Genomic DNA, 18,847 nt, shown 5'->3' with positions numbered 1-18,847 from the left:
GTGATTACAACCCAAGACCAAAAAATGAAATGCTAATGAGGACTGGTTCTTGGATGATTATACTAATACATGAGTGAAAATGGGACTACTGTCAAAGGGCTTGTTATTTTCATTGTAATTAATCGCAGATCTCATCAAATCATAGCACTGGATTCTTACCGAGGATGTAATTAAGAATAAGACAGCAGGGTACACAAATAGCACGCACACACAAACAAAAACAAGCAGTCTGTACATGAAAAATTAGTTTTAACAGAAGGAAAAACACTGAGAGCAACTGTAATGAATAGATAGGAGCTCTGTCTAATTGGTAATGTATATGTATGACCCGTGTCTAATATACAAGGGACATGAGTTTTGCTAGCTGCTCTATCTTAAAATAAGTGGCAACATTGAATATAATCCAATTACATTGGCCAAGAATCACATTTTTTAAGCAAAAAAGCGTGCGTCAGTTGCTCATTATGTGAAATCCAGGCATTATGTTGCAGGTTTTCATAGGGTGAAGACTGGATTAGCAGACTTGGTGTCAGAGTGCTTCTCTACTGCCTCAGGAATCTGTTTAATACCCTATGCATGGACACAACCCAGCTCTGTGGAGCAGAACAGGTCATGCTCACTCACCAGAAAAATGCAACTGGAAGACTTTGTGATACAGAGTCTGACAGAATTCTGTTGTAGGATGAAAGACGTTGGACTTGAATTTTTGACTTGACCCTTTGTCTGCCATTCTCTATTCAACACAGGCATACGTTCAAATAATGCTAAAATAAAAGAAAACTACAACTAAAAGTATCCTTGTGAAAAAGTACAATTTATCATACTTCATCTTACCAAATAATAATATATTACATACTTAAAGGGATGCTCCACCCCAAAATGAGAATTTTGTCATTAATCACTTACCCCCATGTCGTTCCAAACCCGTAAAAGATCCGTTCATCTTAGGAACACAATTTAAGATATTTTGGATGAAAACCTGGAGGCTTGAGACTGTCCCATAGACTGCCAAGTAAATAACAGTGTCAAGGTCCAGGAAAGGTAAGAAAGTCGTCACCAGAATATTCCATCTGCCATCATACGTGCAATCTATCCCTTTAAAACAGATTAAGTGTGAACTGAATGTATTTTTTTTTTCAGACACGTAATTGCATGTTAATAGCAAAGTATAACGATTAATCGCATCCAAATAAATGTTTTAATTTACATAATATGTGTGTGTGTACTGTGTATATTATGTATTTATAAATACAAACACATCCAAGTATATATTTAAGAAAAATATGTTATGTTTATTTATTAAATTTATATATAATTTAAAATATAAGAATTTGAATATATAAATTTAGAAACATGTAAATATTTTATAAAATATATACTGTATATGTGTGTATTTATAAATGCATAATAAAAATACATAGTACAAATACAGTATATAATGTAAATAAAAACTTTAGTTTTGGTAGTGATTAATCGCGATTAAACGTTTGACACCACTTATATTAAATACAATTATCTGAACTTACTTGAGTACATTCCTACATTAAGTAACACATTTCACATTTCATAATGACTTTAACTACCTTTGAAATATGGTTAAAGTGTACCATGAATGTCCTGACAATCATTTGTGGTAACTAAAATATGACTTAATGACATTCCTATGAAACTTACCGAGTACATAAATATAGTTGAATTAAACATTTGCAGAGATGTAGTTGTCATTTCGTACATATAAAATAAATTAACTTTAAATTAAATATAAAATAACACACTGTAGTTAAAATTATAATTAAGTAGTTTACGTGTGCTTTAGTTAATCAAGACATCAAAAAATAGTGCACTTGTTTAAAGCATAACAAAATATTATTAAAATACAATGACTTTAATTGTGCACTTTAAAGTAAAATTATAAAAGTGCATTTTTTTAAAAGTGGACTTAAGTACGTTAACATAGACATTAAAGTGTACTTTTATAGTAAATTATCTGCAAGTTCAGTTTTGAAAAATATACCTTTAAGATTTGAAGTACACTACAAATACACATTCAATACAATTAAGCTTCTTTTTCACATACACATCTTTAGAACACAAGAAACAAAAGATTATCACTTCATTGTTTACATCAGAACTGCATTCATTTGAATACACATGACTAATTGTTAACTGCTTGACTTGTTTCGCTAATCCATTAATCAATATGTGGCATTCATTTGAGTATCAGCATTTTTACATATTATCATATACTGACACCTTGTGGACATTTTGCCTGTCATTTATTTTTAGCAAGGCATCTTAAAGCATTCTAAAATATTGTGGCACATGAAAGTAGTGCATAAGTAACAGAAACAATGAATTGATAAAAAATGCAGGGTTCATTGTAACATTTGCAGTATAAGGTGCAGTTATACATTTTTAGAAAGTCAAATTAAATATTTTATATCTAAAAATTAAAGTAGCCATTATGAGAAATTTCAGTATAATGATAAAAGTCAATTGTTAAAATGATGCAGCTGTGAATTCTGTGAATTGATAGGAAAATGCAAGTTAATTAGAAGATCATTGTAAAGTATTTGTCATATTCAAATAAATAAAACAATTTTTTGTCAATAATTACAATTGTCTACAAGGAATTATACAGATTTGCTGGTGTTAAAGTAGGTTTGAGAAATTCAGTTTGAATTTATTCTTCTTCTTTTTTTATTTATTCTTTATTTCTTCTGTCTTTACTTTGTATTTTTTTTACTTGCAAAACAAGTTCAAATATCAACAATACACTCTAAACTAGTGCCCATAAATGACAGGCTCCCATTAAGACAACATATCCTTAAGTATGCATCAACATGCCCTGCTACTGAGACATGCAAAACAGGTTAAAATATTCTCATTGCACTGCACATTTATTTACTTTGACTTAAGTGTGATACATACTGTACAGTACATCTGTACATGCCCTGCTACATAAAATCACTTTTAGCTGTAAGACGTTTAGCAGTATGTTTCATCTCCAGCCATTCATTATTTATGCACAGCAGCACAAGGTCCTAAAATCAGTTTCAGCTGTAAGACATTTAGCAGTATGTTTCATCTCCAGCCATTCATTATTTATGTCTTACAAAGAAATGCATGTGGGGTTGCATATCCATAATTTCAATTTCTCACACATGCCCAGCTAAAAATAACTCGCCAATTATTGACAGGCCCAACAAAGCACTGGCTTCAGCCAAAGGTTAAACGGCTATATGTCTGAAGCCCATTTTAAAGAAGACCTGCGTGATTTCCATGTGGCATTTCTGACATTGTTACATGGGGGTGACCCCTGTAAATGTTTTGTAAGCAATTCTTCACCTTAATCCTAAGCGGTTCCCCCGCACACTACTGCTGCTACATGCCATTAGTGAGATGACAAACATTGTGACCACATGAGGTAATGAGAACAGCTTGCTTGGGTTGACTCAACATGTGCAGTGCTGAGTTAAGTCTGTACTCCATACCAATTCATTCTCAGGTGCACAAACACATGTAAGTTATTAATGTATGACATGAGGTAAGTTGTCTGCTTGTTGCCACTTTAATTGGAGCATATGCATTTAAAAGGGACAGATCTCGAAACAAGTAAGTTATTTTCTGATTTTAACAATGTCCAAAATTACCACTCGTTTTATCTTTCTTTTTAGAGCTTAAAGTAAGTAGAAATAGTAAATATATTAGAGAGGAATGATTATGGTATGCTAATAAATGTGCTGCAATTTTTTTTTTTTTTTTTGTTGGTAATGTTTTTTTGGTCTGTTAAAAATCATTACAACATTTTGTCATATAATATAGTTTATTTGATGACACATATAATATAGTTTATTTGTTGGACTGCACAATAACAAAAAATAAAAAATAAAAACCAAAGGAGTCTGTGTGTGATATATTGCACTCAAGCTCCTCAGCTCATCTGACACTGCAATAACTACAATACTTCATGACACTCATCACACCCTTTAAAAGAGATCCTGGACCTTGTCTGAGCAATGCCAGGCTTCAACAACAACATGCGGTTTTGGGGGAAACGTCATGACTTATCCCAAATCTGTAATTTTGTATGCAATAAAGGACTCATTAATAATTATTGAATATTTAACAAATATTGAATAGTAAATGCAAAATAAGAGAGGTTTATAAATATCACAGTGGTATTAATCGAAGGCATATGTACTGTATCTGTATTGTGAACTTTTCATCAGTCACTTGTGGTGTTCCTCAAGGCTCGGTGTTGGGACCAATATACCACCACTACGTGATTCAGCACCACAATGTACATTTTCATCGTTATGCATATTACTTACATTTGTATTTGTATTTTGTTTCTTTAAAAAATAAAGTGTTGCATGTATTTGAGTAGTTGTTGGGAAAAAAAAATTGTCAGTTTGTATTGTTTTATTATAGAATTTACCATGAGTTTATAATCTATCTATCTATCTATCTATCTATCTATCTATCTATCTATCTATCTATCTATCTATCTATTGATCTATCTATATATTTCATTTATGTACCTATCATTATTATGTTTAGTGAAGCAGTTTATGCTGTGCTGTATGAAAGATGCTAAACAAATAAGTTTTGTTAAATATTATTTATTATTCCAAAGTATTTATTAACATTCAGTTCTTAATTCTGAATTTAAATTCTGATTCTAAATAGTGCTGACAAGGGTTTTGAAGAATTATTGAAATTATAATTCACTTGCGGTACAAAGTGCTGGTTATATAATCAAACATTCCTCTCATGTTTTGATATAATAGACATTTGTTTTGGTTCTTTCAGTCTGGTTACTTGCTAGGACTTACTGCATGTGTCATGACACAATCATTCCTCTTCCACATTTAGAAAACTTCTCTCATGGTTACCTAATGTGTCCCATGAGAGTATGACAAGGTTATACACCTCCCATAGATCACTTAAACTTCAGGTGGACTTCGCTTGCACAATGACGTCTGACACAAAACTGTTATTTTATTTTCTTAGTCTGACCTAGTAAACCGAAAGAAAAATATTATATATATATATATATATATATATATATATATATATATATATATATATATATATATATATATATATATATATAACCGTTAATCATATGCTCCAATCATACAATGTGTTATGAACAACACAAGAAATGAGTTACAGAATTTACTCTGCATTCTAATTAAAACAGGGAATCGTGTTGAAAAATAAGTAGCTGGGTAAAAATGTTTGCTATATAAACAAAAATATCATCCTTGCCAAAGGATTTTTTTTTTTCTTCAGTAGAAAGTTTCTATTTATCATTTCTCAGTAGTGCCACTAATACATCTGTTTCAATGTGTGAATTTGTGAAAGTAACATTTGCAGTCACCATTAATAATAATACAGAAAAAAATCAGATTGAATCCCAATGCAGCATTCTACTCACAAACAAACAAATGAAATAATTATATAAAATCTGTCTTTGGCATAATAATTGAGAATACTTAATTAAAATAAGTAAAAAGTGTTTGAGACTGTGTTTTGAGTCTCTGAACATAATCTAATAAAATATATACTGACTTGTCGACGGTGGCACCCTGCCTGACCGTCATAGCCGTACATGGCACTAGTTCTCCAGCACTGTGGTCACGGGGGTCTTGACCAAGGTGTTGAAAACAGATTTAGTGGGGGTATTGGTAGCCATGTGTCGTCATGTGCATGCCAGCCTCCATCAAAGCATGGATGACTTCACCATCAATAATGGAGATAGCTCATCAATGACCAAGAGGAGGGGGCTTGTGCGTATAAAAAGAGGAAGAGTAGCCCCAACGCACAAATACGACAGCGAACAATAGATGGACCCTCTCAGCACAGCAGCTACAAAATACAGAAGCAGTCGAATAAAAGAAAACAATACTTGGTAAGTTAAGAGGCCAGTGTCTCTTTATCATGGACACTTTATCTCATAAGTCATAAAACTTATCTTATCCTTAACTTTTTTTCTTTTTTTTTTTTTTTTACAGGTATCACTATGTTACCCATACGTTCTTTGGAGACAGTCATGCTTGTTATTGTGCTGTGGGGTCTTTGCAGTTTGCCAAATCTAGAGGGATTACCACTCAGGTAAGAGAGAACAGGATGCAACATATTGGTCCAAGATGTTGGTGTTGTTTTTAGTTTTGTGATTTCAATTCAAATCTGATCACTCCGTATCTCCATCTGCAACAGCAAGAGGTCAATCAGTGAAGTTCAACTCATGCACAACGTTCGGGAGCACAAGGAGATGTTAGAAAGACAGGACTGGCTTCAGCTGAAGCTCAACAATATCATCATCCCCTCGATAAATGACTCCCAAAAGGAGCAAAAAGGGAAGACCAACGGCCCATCTATCAGACGTTTAAGAAAGGGGGAAGGTGCGGCGTGGATCTTGAACTGACATCGTCAAAACTGATGTTTCTGAAAAGCTAATGAACTCTAAATAATGAAAAGTGTTTTCTCAGTAACGTCAGTGCAGGAGGAGGACACAGTAAGTGTCAATTAAAATATACCATTGTACTCGGAGAAAGAATGTGCACTGCTTTACTTATGTCTTTTTAATTTATTTTCAAATATTTGTATTTATTCATTTGTAAATAAATGTTGTTGTTTAGATATTTAAGCATATTTTTCAGAAACTGTGTAGGACATACAAAGGACAATGTCTTAACCTTGTAGTAGGCCTCTCTGTTTTCAATGTTTTCATAGTACCATACTGACTTTTTAAATGTACGTGCAACAAATATTTGTACTTTTTTTTTGGACATCCAACAATTGCACTAAAATGTGGACCAACTGGATGTGTTTAATTATACACTACATTACATAAAACTAACTAAGCAAGACAAATTTTGTGTTCTTTCTTTCTTTTTCTTTCTTTCTTTCGTTCTTTCTTTCTTTCTTTCTTGTTTAACTTCTCGTAATCTGATACATTTTATAAATACATTTAATAAAGCCCATTGACTTTATGACGCAATTCTCGCGATACTTTAGCGAAGTCGCGTTTCCTGTCAGCAGTTGGTGGAGAAGATCAAATTCGCTTTTTCAGAAAAAGCCGCTGGTCCTCTTCAAATTTTGATGGTTATTCTTTTCTGCTTACCTCACGGGAAAACACCAGTAATTAGCTGCTTTACAAACTATGCTCACGACACTGTAAAAAGGTAAGAATGTATTTAGTTCATAATTCAAACGTGTGTTGTTTTGTTGGTTAGCTTCGGTGGCTAGCTAATAGTTCTGTAACGTCCGCTGAGGTTTTGTGTTTGAAGATGAGTCCGCTGCTTAACAACGCACCAGACATATAATCACACATTTAATTACAAATCCCTGTTTAATGAAGGTGTGAAACTTGTCGAATAGCGTTTGTTGCTCAAGTTCTTTCTGTATTGTCGTATATCGACTCTGACAGGATGACACACCATTGATCAGTTGGACGGATGTCAGTCCTGTTGCTTTTGGCTTTCAGATCACAAGAGCCTTAAACACATTTTAAATGAAATGGATAAAGTAATGTTACGAAATCTTGCTATTTACATATGTGCTCATCTGGCTTTAAAATTATATGTACAATTGAATTAACCCTCTGATACATGAATTAGGTTTTACGTTAACTTCCATAGAAAAAAAAAAAACATCGTTTCTTTTTACTTCAGAGCAACGCTGTATTAACTTTTTTTTTATTACTATTATTAAAAGTATATTATACAAAAATAAAACTGGTGTTGTTACCAGATCTTTAGAGTAAACAATAAAGCTTTAGATTAAAATACCTCCAAAACATTACATATGTAGGATCATATCATTTTATTTGGTAAGGCAAATTTAATTTAATAAAGCTGATATGTTTTTAACTGTATAGTGTATATATATTTTTTCATGTTAACTTGGCTAAACCTCTACAGTAAATAATATAATCATTTTCAATTCTCTTTTCACTAAATGGTGTGTTTGTAATAGAATATATTATTCTGTATAACTTGGGGCACTTTAATCAGAAATGCTGAATTTGTAGTTATTAAAAGGTCATAAAGAGAACAGCTATGTACAATTTTGGGAAGGGGTCAAAAGGAAGTTGTGTCATGGCGGTTTGCTTGCAACATCACATGCTGAATGGTTAAAAAATGACCTTTTCTTGAACGAATTAGACCACATGCATCAGAGGAGTAAGCCACACTTAAAAATTCTGAACGTATTTAAATAATAAACATGATGTATAACATTTAGAAATGTTTAACTGTGACTTAATTTGAATGGCCAGACATTTCAGTTCGCAAATACACAATGTAAAAGCGATTGCTCTGTTAAAAGCAGTACATTGGTTGTTAATTAATGATCATTATCTTAGGTTATGAGGAAAGGATCTGAATGAATGGTCTGCTTGTACATTTGAGGCACAACCAGTATCACATGAGTCGTGTAAACACTGCAGATTACTCACACACACACACACATACACACACTACATGATGATAAATGAAGCAATTCACTTCCTTGCAAATGTTTACTAAAACTACTGGTTTATCTACTTGTGAGTCACTTAACCTACGGATTTCAAAGGTTAACAGTTTGTGGTTTTAGAGACTTGGTAAGACCTTTGATTTATAATTTTGTGTTTTTATTTACTTCACTGACTCTTTTGTTATCTAGAGTTGAATATATGGTACTTGGCACTGTATGTAGTAGGAGTGAGAAACTAGCCAAGGGTTTAGCAGAAGTCCTCAGCTATGTTTTTGCTCACTGCATGGGTGAGGATTGGAAGAAAGGGGTGGTCTCTGTCTCTCTGCGTTCGTTGTTTTATTTTAAGGGACTGGTTTAAATGGACAACTATCTTTGGAATTTCCTGAGCTTTCAAAAAAAAAAAAAAAACCGAGGCGCTCTGTGCACAGAGGGAGTGGTGCTGTACACAAATGTCTGATTCATATCCCATCTTAATGGTTATTTGTCCAGTAAGTTTTAGGGTTACATATGTTTGGATTTTCAAAGTGTCCTTACCATGGTACAGTGATGTATCAGACGGTAATACAGTGGCACTTATTTACTATGGTACAGTATGATTACTTAAACAATGGACAACCAAAAGCCATGGTATTACAATACTGCTGTTTTGCTCATTTATTAAGCACAGGTGTGTATGCGCACAGTGATTCAGTAGTGTGACAAACACACTCATGACATCCAGTTGAATTTACCCCAGGCACTTCCTGATCAACTGGAACAGAAGCCGTTCAAACACACCCTTTCTCAATCCTGTGTGACCGCTCTCATCTGCTGCCTTATTCACTCTGTTGTTTATTTGGAAATTAGTAGTCACTGTAAATATGCTACATTTCTGCCTGAGCGTCTGGCGTAAACAAGTATCATAAATGTGGTGTTGTGAATTACATTAAAGGGTGTCGTCTTGGGAATGTGTTATTGGTTTATCTGATGTTTTCTTTTTTTATGTTCTTGTTTTACAGCACACTTGCATAGGCCTAGTTGTTGTATATATGACAAAGGATGGTATTAATGGTTACATTATACTGTAGCAATGCTTCTAGTCTCATTTAAAAGTTCTGGCAGTCCTTTTTTAATTTTTCTTGATTCTGTGTGTTATGCTTTATTACAAATTTATAAACTATGATAATGAAAAAAAAAAGCTTTCTGAGCAATGGAGCAGCATTTTATTGAAATGAAAAATATTTTGATTGTGACTAGGTGAATAGATTGTGAAATATTTTGACTAGACATTCTCAAATGAAATTCTCTGAAGATGGAGTTTTATGTTTATGTTCAAAATAATGCAAGATGATTTTGCCCCAACACTACCAGTCACAATCTTTTGAACAGTACGATATTTTTAATGTTTTTTAAAGAAGTCTCTTCTGCTCACCAAGCCTGAATTTATTTGATCCAAAGTACAGCAAAAACAGTACAACTTTGAAATGTTTTTGCTATTTCAAATAACTGTTTTCTGTTTGAATATATTTTAAAATGTAATTTATCTCTGTGATTTGAAAAATAAATAAAAAAATGTATGGTCTTCGTTAACTATAATAAATCTGTTCTCAGTTTTACTATGCGGAGATGTGAACAATCCTGACATTAGCTCTCTGTGGTGTTGTGGGAGCCATTTCACCTTAAATTACACTGGGAGCTTGTTCCTCTTGAGAGTCTGGATCTTGTCTTCAGAGGTGTTTTCTAAGGTCTCTCGCTCTTTTTCGCTTCCCACAGTGGCCAGATGTGTTAGACTGTCCAGGTGAAAATGAACATGCATGGTGCCATTGGAGGCTGTGACCGATCCAGAGATCGACGTCGCTCCAGTGATCGCTCTCGGGACTCCTCACACGAGCGTGGCGAAGGCCAGCTCACACCCTGTATTCGCAACGTGACCTCCCCCACACGGCAACACAACAGCGGTGAGAAAAGACTATTTGTCGTTTAGATCCGATGTGGCTCTTCATTTAAGTTCCATGGTTTGTCATCATGTCATGTCATATGTGAGCAGATCGCGAGGGCGGCTCCTCGCGGCCCAGCAGCCCCAGGCCTCAGAGGATCTCTCCCAGCAGCAGCAGCAGTGGGGTGGCCAGCAGCCGCAACAGTAGCTTGTCCAGCTCGGAGGGCACATACAAGAGCATGGTTCCCAGTGAGATGGTCTTCGTCTACGAGAATGTCAAAGATGGAGCCCGCAGCGTCCGCACATCAGAGAAGGTCACGCTTATTGTGGACAACACTCGCTTCGTGGTGGACCCCTCGATTTTCACAGCACAGCCCAACACCATGCTGGGAAGGTAAGGAGCAGACCAATCATCTGTCAAAGAGTTCTGTCTTGACCTTCACGTCATTTAAAACATGTGTGACCACATTTACACCTAGTATGAAGATTAATTTTGTCTGACCTGAGTGACATTTCAAAGATAGCCGCTGAATGAAATGGCTTGTCTCAATGTATCTTTAGAATAACCGTTTGAATAAGGGTTGTAGGGAAGATAATACTTTGGGCAGTTACATATACAGTGGTACCAAATTAAAAATATATTTGTGTTTTAAAGAGATTAAGTCGTATGGGTTTGGAGCAACACAATGGTGAGAAATTGATAGAATTTTCCTTTATGGCTGTACTATCCCTTTCTCAATATGATACTTTTCTTGAACCATTTAAGACTTTATTACCTAAAAAAAGACATTGTAGGAGCACACAAGAAAAACAACAAAGGAAAAAATTACACGAGGGAGAGTAGATAATGACATAATTAACCCTTTACTTTATCTCAGCCTTAAAATATTCTGTCTATTTTTAATATTTTTTTCTGTTATTGTTTCTGAATTTTTTTTTATTTTTATTTTTGTTGGTAGAATGTTTGGATCTGGGCGGGAACACAATTTCACCCGGCCCAATGAGAAAGGAGAATATGATGTGGCAGAGGGCATCAGCTCCACTGTGTTTAGAGCTATTCTGGTAGGTCACTCAACATCTCACCTTTACTTTCTCACTGCACACATGAAAGATGGTCAGTGCTGCAGGCAGACAAAATACATGTACAGAACGATTCATTTTATAAGTGATACCTGTTCTTTGTCCTACCTGTGGTGGGGCACAGCATGGTGGTTCTTGTCTGATATGCGACCCACTTAAGCTCCAGTCTGTCACAAATCCTTAGCTTTGGTTTCAGAAAGAAATATTTTATCCTAAGCGTCTTTTATCAAGGAAATCCCAAATAGACTCTTGTGTTTAGGTAGCAGGACAAATGACACTTCATTTATATTTCTTAATTTGGAGACAGTGCACTAATAAAGTCTAATAGTTGATTTGAATGGGTAAATTAGTGTTTGAGACAGGTCTGTGGTTTAGTCACAGGCTTTGACTGTGGGCTGCTTCGGCTTGAGAACATCTCATAATGAGCTTCCAGCAACAGCTTTTAAATAATGAAGTTAAGCGCAGCATAAGCCTGTCATCAGCTTTGCTGTTTATCCTGCTGTAATGATCTTTCTCTGCAGTGTCTGTTATGTGTGTCAGGACACTGTATTGGATAATCATTATGATATTTGCTAAATATTAGATTTAACTGTTATTAAATTCGTGGTGTTTTTAAAGATTAATTGTAAGTGAGAGATTATTGCTTGAAGAGATTGGTTAAGAAAATATAAGTGTAAAAATGAGCATGAACAATTACAGTACATTTTCTGTCAAATTAAAAAATCTGCGATACCAGCCAATAACTGATAGGGTATTGATATATTGTGCATCTGTAGCGTTGGGTTAAAAATGATTAGCACTTCTCCAGTAAGCTGACAGTGAGCAGCAGTGCACGTGAATCTGGCTTACATCCATGTTTGTCTTTAAGCGGTGCAGCTTCTGTAATGGCATCTTTTGTGTTGTCTGTCCTTTCTGTAACTTGCAGGATTACTATAAATCTGGGATAATCCGTTGTCCTGATGGAATCTCCATTCCTGAGCTGAGGGAAGCGTGCGACTATCTGTGCATCTCTTTTGACTACAGTACTATCAAGTGCCGAGACCTGAGTGAGTAATTCCTGAAATCCCCTTCCTGATAACGCGTGACTCACATTAAGGGAATAGTTCACCCAAAAATAAAAACGAGCTGGAAATTTACACACCCTTAGGCCATCCAAGATGTAGCGTTTGGTTCTTCATCGGAACAGATTTGGATAAATGTAGCGTTACATCATTTGCTCACTAATGGATCCTCTGCAGTGAATGGGTGCCGTTGGAATAAGAGTCCAAACAGCTGATAAAAACATTGCTGTAATTCACAAGTAATCTACGTGACTCCAGTCTGTCAATTAATGTCTTGTGCAAAGCTTTTTGTTTGTAAGAAACTAATCCATCAAGGCATTTTAGAGAATAGAGGACTATTTTTTTCATTTTCGGATGAACTATTCCTTTAATCTTCTGTCAGTGTCCATGTCAGTTCTGTGATCTGACAACTGTGGTATTTTAACAATGTTTTCTGCCTCATATTTCACAAAATGCCAGATTTGCCTGCTTTGGTTTTCCTCAGGTATTTGTTTATTGACCAGGTTTGTTTCTTAGGTGCCCTGATGCATGAACTGTCCAACGACGGCGCTCGGAGGCAGTTTGAGTTCTATTTGGAGGAGATGGTGCTTCCTCTGATGGTGGCGAGCGCTCAGAGCGGAGAGAGGGAGTGTCACATAGTTGTGCTCACAGACGATGACGTGGTGGACTGGGACGAGGAGTACCCACCTCAGATGGGAGAGGAGTATTCACAAAGTAATCACACACACTTGTTTGTATTATCTTGAAAACTTTTCATAAATGTTTAGTGATGCACCAAAATGTATTTTTTACAGAAACTGAAAGTTTTTTTTGATTTAGCCGAAAACTGAAAATATAGTTTATTTAGTAATCAAATACGTAATAAAACATATTTCAATATCAGCACTCCAATAAAAACTGAACAATTTAAGTCATACCTAAGGAAGTTTTATATCGATATTTTAATGATATAGTTATGTACTCCAATTCATGGTTTAAATCTACACTTTTAAATTAAATTTATTTGAACATACATTAATGTAGACAATGTTAAGTAAAATATAATGAATATGTAGTATAGTACATCTGTTTAGCAAAATGCTCCTCTTTAGAGTTATTTTTAGCCAATTAATAAACTGGACATTGAATAGCATTCCTTCTGTAAATGCAACGTTACATGACATTGTTTACCAACTGTTTTAGTGATGTCTTGTGGTTGAAAACTGAGCAGTTATTGAGCTTATTGTGGTTATAGACCTCAGCCAGGTTGGTGGCTTATTTAATTTTTGTTATGACTAAAACTTAGGTTGTGAGGGACAGAAGTACAGTGTTCAGTGGACTGTACTGCTGTTTTACAACAGACTGAAACATCTTTACGAAAAATACTTTCAGTAGACAAAAACAGTTTTGAAAAGTGTGAGTTGGCAAAAAGAATGTGATCTATTTTTGGTTGCCAAAATTTCATTGCATCTGCATAGTTTTTTCTAAAGCTTCAGCAAATGTGTAAAAACTTTTTTTTCTCCCCTTTTAGTTATCTACAGTACAAAACTGTATCGTTTCTTCAAGTACATTGAAAACCGTGATGTAGCCAAATCAGTTTTAAAAGAACGAGGACTGAAGAAGATTCGACTGGGTATCGAAGGTAAGAATGCTTTGTCTTTCATACTATTTTTACAACATTGCATATTCAAATTAATAGTTACAATCTCATTTTAACAATTTAAAGGGATAGTTTACCCAAACACTTTTATTCTCTGAAGTAGCAATGAATCAAATATGGCAACAGTTATCAGGTTTGACATTTGGTCATGACAAATCTGAGAACCAAGATTTTTGTTATTGTATTCAAATCTAACATGTGTAAAAACGTATGTACAAAGCGGGATCACTGATGGCCGAAATGTACTAATAGACAATGAGATGCACACAAATTTGATGAAATGATGTCTTTTTTAACAACATTTACTTAAAATGCACTACAAATTAGAAGTCAAAATGGTCTGCTATACATTCACAAAGCAGAGTCATCATTAAAACTGGGTCTAGATGTGTAATGGCCAAATATTTGCAGATCAGTCTTCCTCTTGACAAAAATGCCATATTTGATTTGAAAGCTACAAGGAAGGGCAAGGTTTAGCATGACGGTAAATATTATGATGGAATTTGAATGCACTTTTCCATGATGGTTATGACCCACATCAGAGGATCACAACTTTTGAATATCAAATTGGCATCTGTAGGTTATCCAACATACAAAGAGAAAGTGAAAAAGCGCCCTGGTGGCCGACCTGAAGTCATCTACAACTACGTACAAAGACCCTTCATCCGCATGTCCTGGGAGAAGGAGGAAGGCAAGAGTCGACACGTGGACTTCCAGTGTGTGAAGAGCAAGTCCATCACGAACCTGGCAGCGGCCGCGGCAGACATTCCCCAGGACCAGCTCGTGGTGATGAACCCTGGACCACAAGTGGATGAACTGGACATTCTTCCCAACCTCCCTCCCCCTGGCCACCACTACAGCAACAACTTCAACAACGAGCCTGACCCCGACGCCCCCTCGCCTGCCGTCTGAGAGCAGACACCCCTTCACAGCATGCTGGAGCATGAACCAGAGTGACACTATAACCAGATTGCCTTCTGCACCTCCTCCACAGCCTTAGAGCCTCAACTGTCTAGTTACTGTATTTAAAAAGAAAAAGGAAAAAAAAAAAAACCAACAACATCATGGACTTGGGATACTGGCATGGGCAGTGCTCTCCTGTTCCGTCTTCGCTATTCTCTTTTTTTTTTTTACTTGACCAAAGGAAATTTATTTTTGTTTGTTTGAAGTTAGCAACCCCACTTATTTTGTAATTGGGCCTGTTATGTGATTATAATTATAACTATTGTTTTTTTTTTCCATTTTACTGTATTATTACTGCAGTGAGTTGAATTATTGTAAATTTGAAATTATTTACACTCGATGCATTTGGGTTTGGTGCCACTTCTTTTGGAAAGATCTCTCCTTGATCTCCTCAAACTCCCGTGTCTCCTCGGGAGGTCCATTTGCCTGGTGAATGAATGCAGTGTTTTTCTTAGATCAACATTAATTCATTTGCTCAAGATCTGTCTGTTCAAGCGCTTGAAAATCATTGTATTAATAAAGATATATATGTAATGTACAGTGTTTGACGTGAAGTTTGATTTTTGGTGTTTCACTGATGCCAAAGTTTAAAACAGAGACTCTTGTGATTATGTAACACATGTAGCAAAAATAGTTCAAGTTACAGAATAGATGCAGAGGATTTGAGAACCAAAATGCAGAGCATGTACACTTTTGCACAACACTTAAAAATTAAGTTTGGGAATAAATGGTATTCAGTTTAAAAGCAGGTCTAAATGTAAAAATAAACCAATTTTATATGTTTGTAGAAACAAATGTCAAAACCAGGTCATTGGTTGTTGGTGCAAGACCGGCTGGTCTGAGTATTACAGAAACTCCTGATCTACTGGGATTTTCATGCACAACCATCTTTAAGGTTTATAGCGTATAATCCAAAAAAGTGAACATATCCAATGACCTGCAGGTCAGCCAGACTGGTTCAAGCTGATTGAAAGGCAACAGTTACTCAAATGACCACTTGTCACATGAAAGCATGGATCCATCCTGCCTTGTATCAGTGGTTCAGGCTGCTGCTGGTGGTGTAATGGTGTGGTGGATATTTACTTAGCGCTCAGTTGGTTTTAAAGGGCCCAAAATGTGCTATTTAAACTCCTCGGTCTGAGTGTTGTTGCTGACCATGTCCATCCTTTTATTAGCAGTGAACCCATCTTGTGATGGCTACATCTAGCCACAAAACATACCATCAAATCATGTCAAACTGGCTTCTTGAACATGACAATGAGTTCATTATTCTCAAAGGGCTTCACCAGTCTCTGGATCTCAATAAATTAGAGCACCGTTAAGATTTGGTGGAATGGAAGATTCACATGATGGATGTGCAGGCAACAGATCTGCTGTAAACTGCGTGATATGTCAATAGCAACCAAAATCTTAGAGGAACGTTTGCAGCACCTTAAAGCTATGCCATGAAGAATGGAGGCATAGGTATAGGTGTACCTTATAAAGTGGCCAGTGAGTGTATTTTCATGCTTTACCAATGGAGACAATGGGAGAATCAGTACCTGTATGGCCGAAGACAAAAAAAACGAAAAATAATAGCATACACAAGGTGAAAATATTTGATGTTGAAGAAAATCCTTATTAATCATCCCAAATTGTTTCTGTTATGGTTGGACAGGTAAGGGAATTAATGATTGTGTAGATCGCTCTTTGAAAGTCATTGAAACACATAAACATAAATACATGGTACAATACTGTTACATAAAATTCGAGACAATTAGGCTGAGCCAAATTACTGTAACATACCAGTGTAGTGTAGCACCTAACACCATGGTGCTGTTGGTACTTAATACACAACAAACAGTGATCTAACCCTAAAGCTAAAATACCTACTAAACCTTAAATTTAGCATTTACTATATACTTTACTGCAGTTCATTTAATTATCAACTTCTAGATCAGCGTCTTTAAAAATTATGAAAATATGACAAGGTGGGTCTCCCCATCAAACCTTTTCAGCCGGAAGGACTAAAAAAAGGGTTAAATTTCTATGTGAATCATGGGTACGAAAAAAAAAAAACAATGTGAAAGAAATATATTTTTAATTATTTTAAAATATACTGCTGCCCTTTCGGTTCATTTCAATCATTCATTAAGATAAAATACTTGTACATGTTAGAATACACATATCTATGATACACATTTGATTTTTAATAGGCAAACATGCTGAAACACAATAACGATCAGAAATGCTGAGGTGGATATAAAAAAAAAACCTAAGCCCAACAGGATTTGTGGTGTTTAGTTATTTGACATTCCATAGACTGAAACAATGCCCTTATACACCGTACCAGCACTAATAATGGCTGTTGTAAGATGTTGAACGATCTAATATTGTGTCCCGATCAGGTGCTATAAAATCTTTTGTCCTTGATGAAACAAACTTGACACAGTTGTAGAATGAGGCTGTGGACCAATGAGATTTTGCTGTGGGTGGAGCTACCTGAGGCACCGTGTCAAAAACAAATGTAACGTCACCAACAAATAAACAAACTGTCCGCATGCATTGACTGTCAGGGTCATGGCTGGTTTGAACACGAGTGGGATGGATTGATGCCGTACCCCGTTAGGACTGGGTGAAGGTCTCCTTCAGGGCTCTCACAGCGGCCAGGGCAGGTCACTGAAGTCCACGGGACCTCCCAGACCTGCGTCCGCCTCCAGCAGACTCATGACGATGGCCATGGCAGCCTCATCGCTGCTGGAGCCCGGCTCGTCCATGATGTCACCGATACAGATGTGTGACTGATCACCTGTAGATCAGAGTAGAACAGTACTGTGAACTGTTCAAAAGCAACACTGACCAATGGGTGATCAGATCACCTTTAAAACTTACTTAAAATCGAGCTGTTAGAGTAAGGATATCCTATGCTGTCCTGACCCGACAACATCCCTGCTGAAGGAATGTCTAGACTTCCACCATTTGAAATCTGAGCAGTTCGGGAAAAAAAAATCAGATAAATATGTTTGTCAGAGACTCAACCTTAAAGTGGTACTCCACCCAAAAATTAATTCTTACATCATTTATCCTCATTTTACACAGATGTATATGAGTTTTTTAATCTTAAACTGAAAACAAGAATTTTTAGGGAGATAATCCAAAACGCTTCAATAACAACAAAGCAAACACAAAGGTAACCCATACAAATCAAGTGTGGACAAATCTACTTCTTTAAATATTCCCCTTTGTATCTATCTGAAGAAAGAAATACATCTGAGATGGCATGAGGATGAATTTTCATTTTTTGGATGGCATATACAGGGCCACCTTTTTTAAATTTTAGTAATCAACAAGCATATCTAATTACATTTTTAGTAATCAAAAAAGTGTTTAATTAATTACAGCGTGTCAAAAGAAACAGTAAAATAAAAAAAGTTACTTTTAGTTTTTTTGCTGCACAACAACAGGTTCACTTTCGACATTAAACATGGAAGAAAAATTATATTCCTAATATTCCTTAAAAAATTATGTTTTATTACTTTGAGAAGTACATTCTGCTGTACAATCATTTCTTTTTGTCTCAATCTCTTTAAATCAAACTTTTCTTTTGACGAGTCATCATGAAAGCCTCATAAAAATTTCAAATGAAAAGGTGAAATGCTGGTGAAGTTACTAAGAGTAGCTCTGGAGATGTTCATGTCCTCTTATAGTGAGACGACAGAC

At 35.6% G+C, this 18,847-nt stretch overlaps 3 protein-coding genes across 5 annotated transcripts in view; 2 read left to right on the top strand and 1 right to left on the bottom strand.

Moving 5' to 3' along the window:
* Positions 1-5,765: 5,765 nt before the first annotated feature.
* On the top strand, positions 5,766-6,902 carry LOC109049500 (parathyroid hormone-like). The gene is made up of 3 exons (XM_019067182.2): positions 5,766-5,920; positions 6,024-6,123; positions 6,229-6,902. Exons 2-3 carry the CDS (start codon positions 6,032-6,034, stop codon positions 6,434-6,436), a joined length of 300 nt encoding a protein of 99 aa, XP_018922727.2. The 5' UTR covers positions 5,766-5,920; positions 6,024-6,031; the 3' UTR covers positions 6,437-6,902.
* A 140-nt stretch (positions 6,903-7,042) lies between these two features.
* Positions 7,043-15,686, top strand: btbd10b (BTB (POZ) domain containing 10b). Its single transcript, XM_042728603.1, has 8 exons — positions 7,043-7,196; positions 10,243-10,427; positions 10,517-10,799; positions 11,365-11,467; positions 12,411-12,531; positions 13,063-13,260; positions 14,057-14,167; positions 14,766-15,686. Exons 2-8 carry the CDS (start codon positions 10,274-10,276, stop codon positions 15,095-15,097), a joined length of 1,302 nt encoding a protein of 433 aa, XP_042584537.1. The 5' UTR covers positions 7,043-7,196; positions 10,243-10,273; the 3' UTR covers positions 15,098-15,686.
* The window catches only part of LOC109049328 (aryl hydrocarbon receptor nuclear translocator-like protein 1), a 22,822-nt gene continuing 19,280 nt past the window's right edge, over positions 15,306-18,847 (bottom strand). For all 3 annotated transcript variants that reach the window (XM_042728599.1, XM_042728600.1, XM_042728602.1), the window contains 2 exons: positions 18,020-18,113; positions 15,306-17,936 (listed from right to left, as the gene is read on the bottom strand). In XM_042728599.1, the coding sequence (XP_042584533.1) occupies positions 17,785-17,936; positions 18,020-18,113 (246 nt within the window). In that variant the 3' untranslated portion in view covers positions 15,306-17,784. The remainder of the gene's footprint in view (positions 17,937-18,019; positions 18,114-18,847) is intronic.

Source organism: Cyprinus carpio, chromosome B7, assembly GCF_018340385.1.
Source record: "Cyprinus carpio isolate SPL01 chromosome B7, ASM1834038v1, whole genome shotgun sequence".
Lineage (NCBI taxonomy): Eukaryota > Metazoa > Chordata > Actinopteri > Cypriniformes > Cyprinidae > Cyprinus > Cyprinus carpio.
Note: the sequence above shows the minus strand (reverse complement) of the source record. Positions and strands in the feature narration are given on the sequence as shown.

Excerpts from the sequence above, each read along its gene's own strand:
- LOC109049500 (XM_019067182.2), top strand. The coding sequence starts at position 6,032 with ATGTTACCCATACGTTCTTTGGAGACAGTCATGCTTGTTATTGTGCTG. Across the intron at positions 6,124-6,228 it reads CTAGAGGGATTACCACTCAG|CAAGAGGTCAATCAGTGAAG; the intron begins GTAAGAGAGAAC and ends CATCTGCAACAG.
- btbd10b (XM_042728603.1), top strand. The coding sequence starts at position 10,274 with ATGAACATGCATGGTGCCATTGGAGGCTGTGACCGATCCAGAGATCGA. Across the intron at positions 10,428-10,516 it reads CACACGGCAACACAACAGCG|ATCGCGAGGGCGGCTCCTCG; the intron begins GTGAGAAAAGAC and ends ATATGTGAGCAG. Across the intron at positions 10,800-11,364 it reads CCCAACACCATGCTGGGAAG|AATGTTTGGATCTGGGCGGG; the intron begins GTAAGGAGCAGA and ends TTTTGTTGGTAG.